The sequence below is a fragment of the Bombus vancouverensis genome, chromosome 2, assembly GCF_051014615.1.
Source record: "Bombus vancouverensis nearcticus chromosome 2, iyBomVanc1_principal, whole genome shotgun sequence".
In the NCBI taxonomy this organism is placed as follows: Eukaryota; Metazoa; Arthropoda; class Insecta; order Hymenoptera; family Apidae; genus Bombus; species Bombus vancouverensis.
The window spans coordinates 8,967,341-8,983,161 of record NC_134912.1 but is presented as its reverse complement, the minus strand read 5'-3'; the positions used below and the strand labels follow the sequence as shown (position 1 = coordinate 8,983,161).

The 15,821-nt window shown below is 34.2% G+C and overlaps 2 protein-coding genes across 4 annotated transcripts in view; both read right to left on the bottom strand.

Moving 5' to 3' along the window:
* The window catches only part of hwt (SH2 domain-containing adapter heavyweight), a 244,732-nt gene extending 242,474 nt beyond the window's left edge, over positions 1-2,258 (bottom strand). The window contains exon 1 of the mRNA XM_033350395.2: positions 1,957-2,258. Coding sequence (XP_033206286.2) covers positions 1,957-2,258 — 302 coding nt within the window. The remainder of the gene's footprint in view (positions 1-1,956) is intronic.
* A 789-nt stretch (positions 2,259-3,047) lies between these two features.
* On the bottom strand, positions 3,048-15,666 carry c12.2 (von Willebrand factor A domain-containing protein c12.2). Of its 3 annotated transcripts, none has more exons than XM_076627742.1 (19): positions 15,646-15,666; positions 15,236-15,319; positions 14,732-15,153; positions 14,494-14,658; positions 9,322-9,480; positions 9,001-9,237; positions 8,717-8,929; positions 8,471-8,631; positions 8,124-8,406; positions 7,338-8,036; positions 6,589-6,969; positions 6,333-6,484; positions 5,732-6,161; positions 4,909-5,663; positions 4,521-4,831; positions 4,201-4,452; positions 3,621-4,015; positions 3,307-3,545; positions 3,048-3,223 (listed from the first exon to the last, which is right to left on the bottom strand). In XM_076627742.1, the coding sequence occupies exons 2-19, from the start codon at positions 15,309-15,311 to the stop codon at positions 3,106-3,108; spliced, it is 5,448 nt and encodes a 1,815-aa protein (XP_076483857.1). In that variant the 5' UTR covers positions 15,312-15,319; positions 15,646-15,666; the 3' UTR covers positions 3,048-3,105. The 3 variants fall into 3 exon arrangements, with proteins under 3 accessions (XP_076483857.1, XP_033206284.2, XP_076483858.1); XM_033350393.2 differs by lacking the exon at positions 15,646-15,666 and adding an exon at positions 15,396-15,586; XM_076627743.1 differs by lacking the exons at positions 14,494-14,658; positions 14,732-15,153; positions 15,236-15,319; positions 15,646-15,666 and having other exon boundaries at positions 9,001-9,196; positions 9,322-9,462.
* Positions 15,667-15,821: the final 155 nt, after the last annotated feature.

The following is a 15,821-nucleotide window of genomic DNA, read 5'->3' as shown; positions in this document are numbered from 1 at the left end:
TATTGAAAATTATTATTACGTTGATAGTCCTTACAATAGAAATGTAATATTATTAATTTGTTAAAAGAAAATGAGATTCATTAAACTAAAATATATGAAATTTCTCTTCAAATGGTTTACGAGTAATTTTGAGGAACAAAGGGAAAAAAGAAATTGTGAAGGATAATCCGCAAACAATATGATAAGCTGTGATCTTTCATTTTTAGACAGGATCATAATAAACCAAAATGACACGCTGAAACGTGCAATATTTAAAGACCATGCACAAGCAAAATTATTCAAAGCGATATATAAAAAAATTAAATCACAAGTAAACCTAGTGTTCTTTTTAAAACTTTAAATTTCAAACTTCACAAACGATTTATTAACAATTTACAAACGATATTCTGATAAATTGGTGGTAAGTATCACTTATTAAAGACTTCCTCGTATAAACCAGAAGTTAAATTAATAAAATATTTACCTTGAAAACTAATTAAGAGATACGATGGAAGCTATACAAAATTACGTTCGTAAGACCAATGTTGATTGGTTTCAACGTAAAACGTATTATTAAAACTTTATTGCTAAAATGTTTCAATCATATTTGACATTGATAAAAGCAAAGCAAATTTTAGATCATTAATGCATTTCACTTTCTTGGCTCATAAAAAAGCACGCTTTTGCCCATCGATTTTTCACTTTAATGGTTCTAACACGAAAATAAAAATACCTATGTAATTACTAACTCGAATATCATGTAGTTGAAACGTAATTCGCATCCTGACAACTATGCTATAAAATAAACATTGTCGACATCAACGATGTTTCCATACAATCATATTACAGAGAGTCAAAGAAATAAAAGTAAATGTTATGAATACGACATGTACATTTAGACGTAGCACAGTGACAGTGTTTATTTTACGAAATAAAATATCCACATCTTAATAATTTATTCATTTTAATTTGCGAATAAATGTGCATTCTATTTTCCAATGCTTGACACAAATATTAGTTATTAATTATAGGCAGATAGCATATATGTATTTCAATTATCGTTATAATATTACTCTAATAAATCTTATTATTAATCTATATGATATATTTAATGTATCAAAAATTCTATTACTATCCAATAAAATTATCTTGTATCTGTCTCTTAGCAAAAAGTTTCTGACAAAAGTTCCTTCTAATATAATATTACCGATCCTGTTTCGAAATAAATAGAGAAATACGAGATTGAAACTATTATGCACTTCTTGAGCAACCTGTAGAATACGAACCTACAATGCAATAACGTTCGGTTTATGTATTTCTTCCTCGAAGTAGCCATTCGATCAGTCCATAACCTTACATTTATTTGGTATAATAAAATCACATGATGGTGATTCGACTAGTCAAACCTGTCCCCCTCTACTTTACTACGATGCATCGCGGAATCTCCTTGGTAACCTTCCCATTGTTAACCTTACCATAGTCTTCGAAATTTTGTATTGTAATTTCGCCTTCATTTCAATCTTATATGTTGAGGAAATATTTTAAGAAAAGCTTTAGTCTAACAATAGAATTGGGACGAAAAATTATATATATCAAATAACCATTCCTTCGTATTTTCATCAAACTTTGGAAATTCTTTTCATCAAACTTAAGAAACATTTTATCAACAAGATAAGACGATTCGATTGCGAACTACTCAAAGAAAATAGGACTAAGTAGACACATTACCCTGACTCTACAAAAGGATGTCAACTTCACCATATTCGCGCCGCAACGAGCCTCGTTTACGGATTCGCAAATACGATCAGCACACGGTTACTTTGACCTTCGTCCCTTGCACCCCTTTAATTCATAATGGTTCGCAACGTGTACACAACATACACTGTCGCGCCAAATATTGGACGGTAACGGAAAAAGAAGGAACGACAAATTTCGAAGGTTATCGAGAAAAACAGGCAATGACAGATGTTTATTTACCTTCGAATACGTCGAACAGCCGATGTACGCGGTACATGCGGACAAGGTTGCGATTCCGGTGGACAGTCACAGTTGCCAACCGCGGGTCGGGTACGACGAACCCTAATCAGTACCGGATGTACCGGACATGGCTGCACTTGACAACCGCACACGATCGTTTGCGGTCCACCGCGAGATTTTCGACCGCCTCCTCGTTTCGCGCGTTGGTCCACGTGCAGCTGACAAGGCTGCACAGGGCAACCACAGCGAGCTGTGGCACCGCGACGCCCGGCACCTTGTACACGTCTCCACACCCGCTCCATTCAACGACCGGCGTGCGACTAATAAATGCACGCCCCACACCACTCGACACTCTCGATTCGCTTCGGCTGTGTTCGGCCAACTTCGACTCGCAACGTCACCCCCATTTTTCCCTAACCCTCACCATCACGCATCGAGTCCTGACTCCTAGCGATGCGCGAGCACCAAACCTCCCCCTACACGATATAATTCTTCGATAAACACGTGGAATAAATTCAGCGTGTGTAACATATAATATCTTTTTTCAAAGTGTAAAGTGCAATGTTTCTTGACTGATTTGGAGATGATTTTGGCTCATTTCGCGGACTGCTCGGTAAGATATTTTGTTTTTTGTATAAGAGCATTTTTGTATTATTTTGAAGTGTTAATCATAAAATAAATTGGTTGTGACGTATATGGGATAAATAGATTTATATTAATTGTATTTATGGGCAAATTGAATGAAAATGTAAAGATACGTTTTTGAATATTTCGAGTGTTTTCGGTTAATTTCGGTAAGATTCGATGTTCTATTGTTACTAGATAGTCAAATGCAATGAATAGAATGATACCAATATTTGCAAAAGTATTGCATGTTTTAAATTAGTAAATATTTTAAAGTAATTATAATAAGAAAAATAATACAAAATATGGTAGAATTAATTAATTAGTGCTAATTATTAGTACTAATTTTAATGTAAAAATAAATTATTTTGATAAAAATAATTCTATTACATATGTATATGTAAAAAATTAATAATAATACCAAATACGTATATATTACAATACATTTCTTAGCTATTAACGATTTGTATCCTTATAAATATTTATTTAAAGATTGATAACAAAGTATATTACATCAGTGATACATCAACCGGATCTTGTAGTACTTAACAAAGAAGCAGCAAATATTTGTTGCAAGATTCGAGGTATATCCTTGAGATCCATACAGACAAACGCACGTCCCGAGGCTATCTTCTTGGTTAAACTTAAAATTAAAAATATACATTTTTATCTGTAGTTTTTTACAAAGTATTCAAACATTTTACGAATATCAAACAATATACTTACTAAAAAGCTTGATCGCCTAAAGAACCAATAAATATAGCAAATGCATTAACATCTGCATTCGATGTAAGAATTTTTGTAAATAGCTCGGGACGAATACCATAACGTTCAAAATTGGCGTCCGACAGTACAACAACGATACATTCATCGGCGTCTTCTTTCGCTAGATTTGCGATCGCATGTTGAGTCGCCTCTAAAGTATTATCGCCAGACATGCAAAATTGTGAGTGTGCATGCATCGTCTAAAAAAAAAATTATATCGTTCGTAATACCGCACCTCACGTTTAATTGGAACAATGTTTTTTAACTACTATTACCTTTATTACTTCCAATCTACGCTTATTATTAGCCGGCGGTTGAGTATGCTTTACAAAAACAATATTATAGTCATCACCGGAATGGCCAACGATATCGTACTGAAACTTCCCTTCGTACCCACTAAACGCCTCCATTACCATAACACAAGCTTCCATTTCTCTATCAAGACGTCCATCATAACCATTAAACCTATACATGCTACCAGAAACGTCCACTACTAATTTTAAACGCTTCGGTTTTGTCGGAGGAGTGCCGAGCTCGGGTTCTTTCTCCGCCCTTCTTCGGTAAATTGTTCTTTCCCCTGTTAATCCTTCGATTAGTTTAGTATCGTCTAGCTCACCGGAAGTTTGGTGTCTGCACCATTGACGTTCTTTACTTTTTGCCTGTAGACTGTCTGTAAAACGTAATTGAAGCATTCTAACTTTATTAACATAAAATAAATATTTCATAGTTATAAATTATTTCTTCCAAGCATAAATATTTAATTCGAATGACGCATTAAAGTTTATCAGATATCTGATACATCCTTAATTAGTCTAGAAATGTATACTGATATAGCAATATGCGGATAGTATTAACCTATTATAGTTCTTAACGCTTTAACTTGCTTCTGGACAGCGTCACTGAATTGGGAATAAAGATTATGATCATATTCGCTCATATTAATTTCTCTTAGTCGTTGCTGAAAGGCTTTAAGACCCATTTCTCTCGCTGCCTTTTTAATATGTTCTGGTACCGCGTTCTTTTCTTCGTCGCTAAGTTGATGCACCGTATGGCCAGCATCTAAGCGATAAGGTCCACCTTTTCCACCAAGACCAGCTGTGTCCCTTCCTGAAATTTTCATTGTGTATTTTATATTGCATCATCGTTTGTTGTGTTTAGTACATCACACACCATACCTCCGGTTCCTCCTGCCCATGTATTGCCTCCAACGTGCGGTTCGTTTTTGTCATCGATTTTACCATGTTTTGGGCCACTAACATCCAAACCAGAATACCTTTCTTTCGTCATTTGCAAATTTTCATTACCGTCTTCCAACATTCTTCTCCAAGCTCCAAGTGATTTTTCAATATTCGCTAGTGACGTCTCCCAAAGGCGAACGCAACCACCTGCATCTACCGTTACAAGATCCTGATTTGATTTAAGAGCAATATACAAGTTCTGCTTGTTTGGATACAAAAATTGAGTCATATGCGATACGGTGGATAGTCTAAAGATATAAATAATACGATTAATAAGTACATATTTAATAATTATTGGACATTAAATTTAATCACATATACTTACTCTGGTACAGGTATATATCGTAGCTTCTGATTTACGATATCAACAATTTCTATATAAGCAACGACCCCTAAATTTGCTCCAGTGTTTGGAAGAATATCATTAGGAACTTCACGAGCTGTAACCGTTCTAATAATTTGCCCATTATCCATAAAAACAGGGGGCGCGGAGCTTCTGCTCTGTTTTGGTCTTGGCCAAGTATGTAGTTCGTTAAAACTATCTAGATCAGGAAATCCAACAGCAATAGTGGCATAGGTATTGTTAGATACTAGCAATCTATTTGGAGAATCTATTTTCTGTTTCAATGCTGCACTAAGTAGATTGCTGTTCAAGTTGCTGTCAGTGCAACTGAGAAATAAATCATTTTCAAAATTATTTTTACTAGATTCTTCTACTTGTTGTAAAACATTTGGACACGGTGACGATTCTACAGATTTCTTGAGAATATATTTGTTTTGATTTCTACCTTGAATCAACCACCTTTTTTCTGATGGAAGTAAAACTGATTCTATTTCAAACGGTAAATTCACTATATAGAAACACATGCGATTTAAATCGACCACTTCTATCTTGTTAGAATTATAGACATAGAAAACGATTTGATTATGGGATTTTATCAAATCCGTCTTCATTTTTCGGTGAAAACTTGTATTTCTCAAGGCATTTGATATTTTATCCGATGCCATATCGAAGAAAGATAATATTTCTACCTTCTGAACGAATCCTTCGCCTAAATTCACTATTAAAAGAACATTGCTCTGGAAACAAACATTTTGTACAATACGCTATAATAAAAAGAAATTCATTTGATATAAAAATTACTTACTGTTTCTTCGTAGACTAAAACGTTTTGATTTTTATCACTTGCCATTGTGAATCGAAGTCTATTGCTTCTTTCAGAATTTATTAATCCATGTAACGTAGTTTCCTGAACTTTATCTGATTCTTGAGTCATGCTATAGATCTTTAATGGATTCGTAGCAAGGACATTAATTACGTCATCCTTTCCATCGGCTTTTGTACCTTTAATAACTGACAGACCTGCGACTACGGCGGTGTCACTAATTGGAATGGTCCAATAACTTTGTAATTCAGTAAATAAAGCTGATCTGGCTTCAACGCGATCTAAAGATAAAATCTTTTGACTTAAACTTATCGGTGGTTTTAACTTAATATATTTTTCCTGCACGCGTAGCACGTCCTGCTTATTAGAAAAATTCCAGGTAGCACTAATTTTGCTTTCCGGCAAAGATATTCTGCAAAGGAAAAGGAAAAAGAAATATTAAACGTTGTATTCTTTCTATGTTTTATTCTTGTTCTAAATACGTGTATATTATTCAAAAATAAAAATACATGTTAAACGTATAACTTTCATTTGTCCGAGGTAAAAACTATTCTAACGGAATTCTTTTTATTAAATATCTTACTCTTTCGCTAACGAAATATTAGTAGAACTTGTTCCAATGGGAATCCCATGTTCGTGTAATACAGATACTAAAGTATCAAAAGTTTCCTCGCTATATCGATCGAAATCGAATACATTTCGCACCACCTTAGATAACGGTTCTTGTGGGAATTTCTGAAAAAGTAAATAAAACAATTCGCCAATGAACGAAACATCACAGATTGAATAAAGCTTTGGATCGAGGCTCACATAAATAATAAACAATGATAAAAGCTCACCTCTAAATGCTTTACAATATTAACAACTTCCCGAGTCGAATATGGATAAGAAACTAATCCTTGATCAGCCATATTTCGCAATTTTCCAAAAGCTTTTACCAATTTAAATATTATTTGTTCGTCTACATTCGGACCGTAACGTTTCAAAAGTTGAATTTCATTTTCAACGCTTGGATTATCGACCGTATGCGTACTGAATAGATCACCCAGTGCCCCAAAGAAATCATTTCCCAAGAATGGAAAACCGGGTCTGTTTGCTAATATTATCATTTTAAAATCTGGATGAAGCAGTATTTTATTCGAATTTTCTTCATCGGAACTTAGAGAAGATACTATGCGTCTTCCGTCTGATAATATCATTTCACCAGATTCGACTAAAGTCTGGAACCAGAAAGATCATAGAAAATGAAATTGTACGCGTTAAATCTTAAGACTAATCTTAAGACTTTGAGAAAACTTATGATGGCATTAAAGTTCCGTAATCTTACTGGCTAAAGTTTCATAATTCAGGAACCATAATTTGGTGCAGCTATAAAGTGTCCGGGCGATAAAAAATGTACTATTTCTTAGTCTCCAAAATATTAAATATAGAAATTGAAAGATTAAATCTAAACATTGTTACAGAGATCGTCTAAATTAAATTATTCGGAAATTATAAACCAGATTCATTAGCTATACACGTCTCTTTTATGTGGGCTACTAATTTCTATGATAACACATCCGATATAACTTAGTTTGCACGTACATACCTTTAAAATACACGTAACATGGGTTGGAGCTTTGTCTGCTTCATCAACGACGAGCACGTGTCCCAATTTAACAGCTTGCACGAGTGGCGAGTCTTCGTACACAACTTTTCCATCCCTAACCATTGGTTGAAGAGTCAAAGTTTGAACAGTAGTGTCCCTGTGTAGTTGTATATATTCACGCGGCCTATTTAGAAGTTGTAACAATCGATCGACGATTTTATTTTTGCCGACACCCTGGTTTCCAACTAGCAACAGATTCTGTCCCAAACTAAAGTCTTGCAGTAGATTCTCCAATAGCGCAACGTGTTGCGGCACGTCGTAAAATAAAACATCAGGTACTTTTGTCAAAGCTGTCGTGTTGTATCGTTCGGTAACCGTATTACCAATTTTTACGGTATTCCCATTAATTTGACACTTGATGTTCTGGTCTACCGTATTTTTCGTTGCAACGATATCTACGCTATTGCAGCAATCGTCCAGTGCTTGTTTCGCTATCGTTGGTAAGAAACGAGCCAGACAAGAGCGTTGCACTGCGCTATAAGCATCGTCAGTTTGGAACTTGTGCATCCTTTCTGCTATCCTCAGAAGCTGTCTCGTACTGAGAAAGCTAGCTAAGGACTGTAAAGTTGGATCGCTGGAGGATCGCAGTACGTGTGCCAATTCCAGAATGTTTAATAACGCCGTGGAAGGTTCCCCGTACTAAAAACAACGTAAGACATCATTTGGTATACATGGAAGCGTCTCTGTCAAATGTTAAAAGAAACGAACGAAAATGATAATAAATACCTTTGATCGAACGATATGGAGCTCCTCTGACTTGGTGAGCGGTCTCATCTCGTGGAAAAGGAACAAACTGAGCAGCTCTGAATTCAACCATTGCCTCGAAGACGTGTTAAGCATCGGTGATTCTGCTAAAGCTATAATTCGAAACGATGGATGAATACGCAGCACACCAGATTCTTGCAGTTCTGCGTCGGATTTATTGTACTTCTCCTTTATCTCGTCGTAACGATCTGCTCTGATGAGTCTTTTACCGTCGTGCAGCTGTAACTCCCGATCGTGAACCAATCTAAAAATGAATAAAACGAATAAAAGAACATTTGGAGAGCTTAAAATGTTTAAAGACAATGTACCTATGTACAATAGCTAGAGTGCTAGGATCGATTCTGTTAATTCCATCCAGTATAGCCAATTTTCCATGCAAAGCTGCATCGACTAGCGGAGAATTTTTCCAAACCGTATCACCATTGGACAATGTTGTCCGTTGTTGTATCAAGTCTCTAGATGTCATATCCTAAGAAGATATTTCAATTGTTTCAAATAAATTGCATGTTTATTTAAAATTAATTTAGAAATGTGTACGAGTATGTGACACTTGCCTGATACAATACGACAGGCTCGACTTCGTACCCCAATAAATTAGCTAACGTTTGTACAGTTATTGATTTCCCACATCCTTTTGGACCGATCAAACAAATATCAGAAACAACATGCGATTCCAACAAACTTATCAATAAATTATTCTGATAACTCGTTTCTACGTATTTACTTTCTTGTGCTCTTTCATTAATCTTTTTCGTGCCACAAGGAACCTATTTAAAACATACGACTGAGATATGATGTGCAAATTTATAAATTCTTCTTTCTTAACAAGTCTACTCACGTTCAACCCTATTTCTCCAGAAGGATGCTTTATACTGACATTCACTGAATTGTCTTCTTCATTTTTCCTATCTACATTTACATATTTTGAAATCATACCGTCGTGCATCGTTGGTTTCGGTATATTAAAAGTTTCGAGGATGCTTTCGACGGCCGATTGACCCTCCTTTGCCAAAAATAGCTTATACGGATAACATCTGTAAAATATATCGTACACCGACAGGTATGGACACTTATCCTGCGGTTTACATACAAATTAACAAATAATACATTAAGTAAATCAAAATTCAGAATAAAGAAGAATTTAGGATAAACAATTTACCAGTATAATAGCAACCGATGTCAAATTATCGAGAGGAAAATCCGGAAGACCTAAGGACACAGCCTCTTGTGTAACGAAAGCGTGCGAGCACGATAATAGTTGCTTTAATTTCACAATGTCAGCGTGCGTAACTAGATTTTTTAATGTGTTCAATTGCTCCTAAAAATTGCAAAAATGTTCAAACAAATTTCTCGAAAAATTCTCTAAATAATGTTTTAGCTTGATATTCTAATCAATTTTTTTCTTTTACATGATGTAAGAAAATCTGTTTAGACTTTTTCTTGCGTGTCAATGCTGACAATGAGCGTACGAAGCATACTGTTTACGATGACTTTAACTCTCAAACAGAAGTTAATTCACGCTGCTTCGAATACCTCATAGTGAGCAAAGTTATGGTTACACTACTTCCGCGAGGTATTCGCATTATTTCCATTTGCCAGAGAACCGCATATCCTGCATAATTGTGAACAAGTCCGCGTACGGAATGTTACACCACAATTTGTTTGAAACAGTCCACGCGAGTGATTAGCACCAAGAGAGCTTTCCAGTGCGCGCCAAGTACGATAATAACTACCACTCGGCACGAAACTCTCTAGATAGCTTACAGATTTCTATCGGAAAGTTTCAATTGGACTACATTCTCAGACCTATCGGTGCGATTATCGCGGTTTCCGGGAAAATACGATTGCTTTAACAATCCTCGGAATAGATCTAGCGAAAAAAGCTGAAACTACCTTCATATCAATTCAACTTCCATCAAACCTTTCTTATATCCCCATTTTCGTTAAGAACAAAGAAACAGCTCTTGAAATATTTCATTGTTGCTACTGTATTGATACTTAAAAAGTTTAGAGGATTTTAATTTTCAAAAATTTAGAAAGTACATACATGATAGATTACACGATTGTTTTTTTTAAATACTTTGTATTAATTACTGTATCAATACCTTAAGATTTTGATATGTCAGAAACAACCATATAAACTTCCGTATATCGTACATTTTTGTATTGTTATTATGAACATTTACAAGTACCATAGAAACGGCCCGTTATGATCATAGAATGACTACCTTATCATAGATTGTTTCTACTTGTTCGTAACGACATTAAAAGCAAATTCTCGTGATATTACATTGTATTAATTAGCGATTATTATATTAATTTTCGTAAAATTGTAACAAATGATATCACGAAAATGTTCCTTTAGTGGAGGGCAAATAGAAATAATCTACGTTAAGCAGCCATTCTATAGTCATACAGAATCATTTCTATGGTACTTGTAAACGTACGTAGAAAAAGCAATTACTTTCTTACAAATGAAAAAGGTGGATATATTTCGAACGAATCGTTACCGAGTATGCGTTCATTACAAGGTTCTTTTTGTCTCTTTCGATAGAACTTAAAGTTTCTATTAATGAACACAGATCACGATTGCATGTTAAATTGCATTATTACTTGGCGTTTGATGTCACTTCCAATAACTCATGAAACGAATGCAATTTAAAGGAACTGCTGCAGTGTTGAATAACTGCAAACTTTTTTACAAAAGTTATATTCTGAGATAAGATCGACACTGTTCATTCCTTTGTAAATAACGATACATGTCTCTGATGTAAGTGACAAACTTTCGGAAACTTCTTAAAATACTCTGACCGATTATGACATCAATGTCTTGTTCGAAACTGCAATCACGCGATTTATAGCCTCCAATAAATCATTGAGGTTCAATGCAGAGTTCATAAATCATGTACTATTACGCAATAATCGGCAGTTCTCTACCTTAACTATGTAAAATATTCAACCCTTACAAAAATGTCACAATTATGCAATATAAACCATACCATACCATGATTTATTATTCAATTATTCCCAATAATTTTCATCGTTCTTTTTAAACTAAATCTTTAAGACTATATCGCAAATATAGGTTTAAGAAAGAATCCTATAAATTCGTTTATGTAAATTCATAAATGGAGCATTGAGAATAAAATTAAATACATATGTAACTCGTTAAAACTAAGTATATATGTAATTTCAGCAAAGTAATTCGCTGTTAAAAAGAGACATGAGCACAGAATATTCAGTGCACAACTGATTTTATTATGTTACCCGAGTCTGATTTGGAAAAAATAAATTTCTCCACTTCTGTATGATTAATACAGTTTCTTGGAAGAAATTAATATTATAAAGTCACATTTAAAAGAAGTAGTGTTTTGCTCTCAACTTTTGAAATAACAGTACCAACTTTCAACTAGGTACCAGGTACCAAAACTACTTTCAACCTACGTTATACGGTTATGTTTTAAAGCAAAACAGATCTTTCACGTGTAAACTTATTGGTTCGTAAATAGCACTGCATAATGCAAAATTTTAGAAGGTATTATTGGAAGCTCTGTCGTCTCGTCACGAAGAAACGCCCTAAGGTAGTTAAATACCCCTTAATTATATTTGACTTTTTATGTGACCCTTACCACGAATATTATTTACTTTGTCCAATTTGCAAACAATACTAAACGACGCTAAAGCGTGTAAGGTTCTTTGGTCGCGACGTCTCGTGCCGGCACCATTACCAACTGCTCCTTCACGCGCAGGATAATGGGTGTCGAATTGACTCTCGATAAAACCGGATTTATTCCGACGCCGCGACGTATTGAATTTTAGTAGGAAGTCGTGAACAGGGATGAAACAGGGATGATACATGGCGATGCACAAGTATTAACGAATAAAGGCCCGCTATAAAAATGGGGAAACACATTTCCGCGAATAATCGAGCTAACGTGTAGAAATTAATTATCGTTGTACGTATCGCATGCAATTGATGTAACGAAATAATGCATTATAATCGAATAAATAAAAGTAATACGAGTGTTTATAAAAGAATTAAAAATAATTCAGTTATATGCTGTTAATAAGTATACGTATGAATAATGGATAATTACCTTTAGATGATGTAAGTACTTGTATTAAACTTGTTGGGATTTTTAATAAAATTCTATCACTACAAACAGTATATTATATCACTTATGATAAATGTTGTAATAGTTGATTAATTTATATAGTTTATAAGATTCCTGTTTAAGATAGTCTTGCAGCAAAAGATGATATTAATTTTAAGAAACATTATGTTATGGAGATCTGATGTAAATTAGACAGTTGCTAATATGCATGTAATGATATGACTGATTAAATACTGTTTTTAGTCATCTACCAATGATTCTTGCGAGGATGTGTGAAACTCTTTGCAAGCGAGACTCGGTATCACTACGTGTAACTTTAATCGGCTAGGAGGACACCATATCGCCGATGATGCTTTTTCTTTCATTTCATTTTTCGATTCATCTCCGTCAGACTTTGGAAACGCTTTTGCACTATTTAACTTTTCGTTCAATTCTTGAAACTGTTCCCTCGTATTCTTTATCTTGGGCAACCGACTTTGCGTCATTTTATTTTCTTCCTTTTTAAGGCGTTCTGAATTACGCTCTCTAGGTAATTTGTTGTTTCTCATCGTTATTCGTTCTCTATCTTCGAAAGGATCACGTTTCAAACGGGGAAGTCTCCTCTTGGTAGCACTCCATTTTTGTTCCTCCTCGTCAGATGGCCTTTCCGCAAAGTGGTCTTCAAAATCGTTCTTGAAATTTTGCGTTTTCCCAGACAAATCCAACCACTGGAGGACCCTTTCGAATAATGGGTTCCAAAAAGTATCGGATGTTCCCTCCGTTTGTCCACATTCTGTTATATTCAGTTTAAAATCTGGCTCCGACTCTGATGTTCTTCTTTCAGAAATGTCACTTTTAAGAATTTCTTTGTCGATGAAAAATACTGGGTCTTCTTTCATTGCTTTATGACAGCGATACTTCTTTTTAAATTTTCTATTATTATTTAGGATAGATTCTAAGATACTAGTATCGGACGTACTAGTCGAAATTCTGGAACAAGGAGGTGCGGATAGTTTGCGATATATCTGAGAAGTTTCTTTGGCTTCTGAAAGACCGTTGCTAACTACCATCTGCAAGTTTGTGAAACAATTGTTCAGTCGATCCAGCCTCGATTCCAACTGTTGATACTCCGTTGAGTAACTTTTATTCCTCGATACACGTGAACGTCGACGTGATTTAGAATGGATCAATGGATCATCGGGTGATAGGATCGCGTGTCGAATACCGTCCACCCAGATAGTACGAACGGATATTGGTCTTTCTGATGACGACCATATTGCTGGCATTGTTCAATTATAATTTACTTATTAACTTATTAATTTATCAATAATATACAAGAAAGAAATACATCAGAAATTCCAAATTATTTTTTAAAATGTTATTAATATATATAGTATTAACACGAGCAATTTGCATTAAATGATGTTACGTTTCTCTTTTACTTATATAATATTAATATTTTCTAATTTGCCATATTTCTTATTCTTATAATTTTTAGATACAAAAAGACGTTTTGTATTATCTTGTTTCTCAATCTTGTACGTATCTTGATTATTGATAATTCTTCCTATATTCAGTAACAACGCGTGTTGAACTTGTGATTCGACCGAATTTCGACGTATTGACTCCCAGTTAAACAGGAGGACAAACAAGGTTCCACTGTTCTCGCGACACGCGATCTAAACTACGATGACTGTGACCATAGCGCAGCTACGAACAGTTTATATAGGAAGGAAACCGGCTCCGGAAGGGATGGCCGACTGGAGGGGTTTGTGCGACCTCCGCACCCCATACCTAACGATACGACGCTACATAAATCAAGTAAAACTTTAGCAAATTACACGTGCCACGATCTTCTCTGAGCCGCGCCAGTAATTACTGAGCGTTGTCACATAAAACCTATAACTCACGAACTTCTAAATCTCTATATTGCTAATAAGTACTATAAATATGTATACTCAGAAGGAGTTGCGTTGTATAATTTTATAATTTTATATATATATATATATATATATATATATATATAATTTTCACTGAACTTATTGAATAAATTATTTAATGTAAAAATTCTGCACAATATATTGCATAATGCACTTATTATGTTTTTTTGATGAGGTGAACAGTAATTTTATATTATAATTTAATCGTAAAATTCTTTTATATCATTTTTAATATTAGTAAAATTATTTTAAGTGAAATTATGTAGGATACCTGATTTATTAATCAAACATACTCACTTCAAAACTTGGAGGTGGAATATGTCTGGCTTGAAACCTAGATCTAAGAGGAGGATCAAGCGGATGGCCAGGATATCTTGGTGCTGGCATACCCAGTGCAATAACTCTAAAGTCTTCGCTAACTCTAACTAGTCTCCAATTATCTAATTCCTCCTGGCTGTATGTCTAAAAAAGTACACATTTACTAAATCCATTAATCAGTAATAACAAATCAATATACGTATACAGATATTAATACCTTGAGTAACTTATCATAACGTGTTGCAGGGACAAGAAATCTCCCATCCTCTAAATGCATTTCACGGTTTTCCAATAAATTATTCAGAACAGGAAGAACATTTCTTTCAGCTTTCTCTACACCTTCAATAATCAGAATCCTTCCATTTGTTGCAGCCCTTACAGCACTTTGATCATGATAATAAGCAGTGCCACTTCTTATTTCTCTCCGCTGTTTTAGATCTGCTTCTGTTGTATCCCTTGAAAGTGCTATAAATTCTACTTCACGGTCTGTGAATTCGAGAAAAGCAAGAGCTAATTTTCTACGTCTAGTCCCTGGACCTCCAATTAAAAAAATATCTTGAGATAAAACATCCTTTTGAAGCATCCATTTTAAATGCCTTAATGTAGATGCATCCTCATTTTGAATAGACAGATTTAACACTGTTTGCATAAAAATTACTGTTATAATGCTTTCCTTCAGGAACAAAATAAGTAATGTAAGGAAAATACTTATTTAACTCACAGTATTTTCTAGGCACATACTCAGGCTTTTGTGGTGCTTTCACTGTTTTTGAAACTTGGCCAATACTAACAATCATATTATTATCTAAAGTTAAAATGAAATAATTAAACTACAGTAATATCGCCATATCACAAGTAATTGATCTTTCAATTTATTCTACCTGATTTGCAACGTGTAAATAATAAAAGGTTAGAACGAAATACTTTAGATCTCGTTAAAACTTTATGATTAGTTGACATGCGATGAAAATGACATAAAACGTATAACATTGTCTTATTTTAATTTATTTCACATTACAGTTTAAAAAGAATTATAGAAAAGATATTCTTTTTCGTAAAAATATATACGTATACTTATAACGGTATATATACATATGTATATAGATTATGATTGTATAATGAACTGATTACCGTGATCAAAGTTTGATACAAGTTGATACAAAAATGAATACAATAAAATACTTCATAATACTATTCTTCTCAATACTTTTATATTGTAATATATATTTCAAGTAAACAAGAAAGTTAAATGTCTTCATATAATACTTCTGTAAGGTTACATGATATAAATTCATACCAGTTTATAT

Coding starts and splice junctions, on each gene's coding strand:
- c12.2 (XM_033350393.2), bottom strand. CDS start 15,504: ATGTTATACGTTTTATGTCATTTTCATCGCATGTCAACTAATCATAAA. Junction 8,407..8,470: donor ACTCTAGCTATTGTACATAG/GTACATTGTCTT, acceptor ATTCATTTTTAG/ATTGGTTCACGATCGGGAGT. Junction 6,485..6,588: donor ATATTGTAAAGCATTTAGAG/GTGAGCTTTTAT, acceptor TTACTTTTTCAG/AAATTCCCACAAGAACCGTT.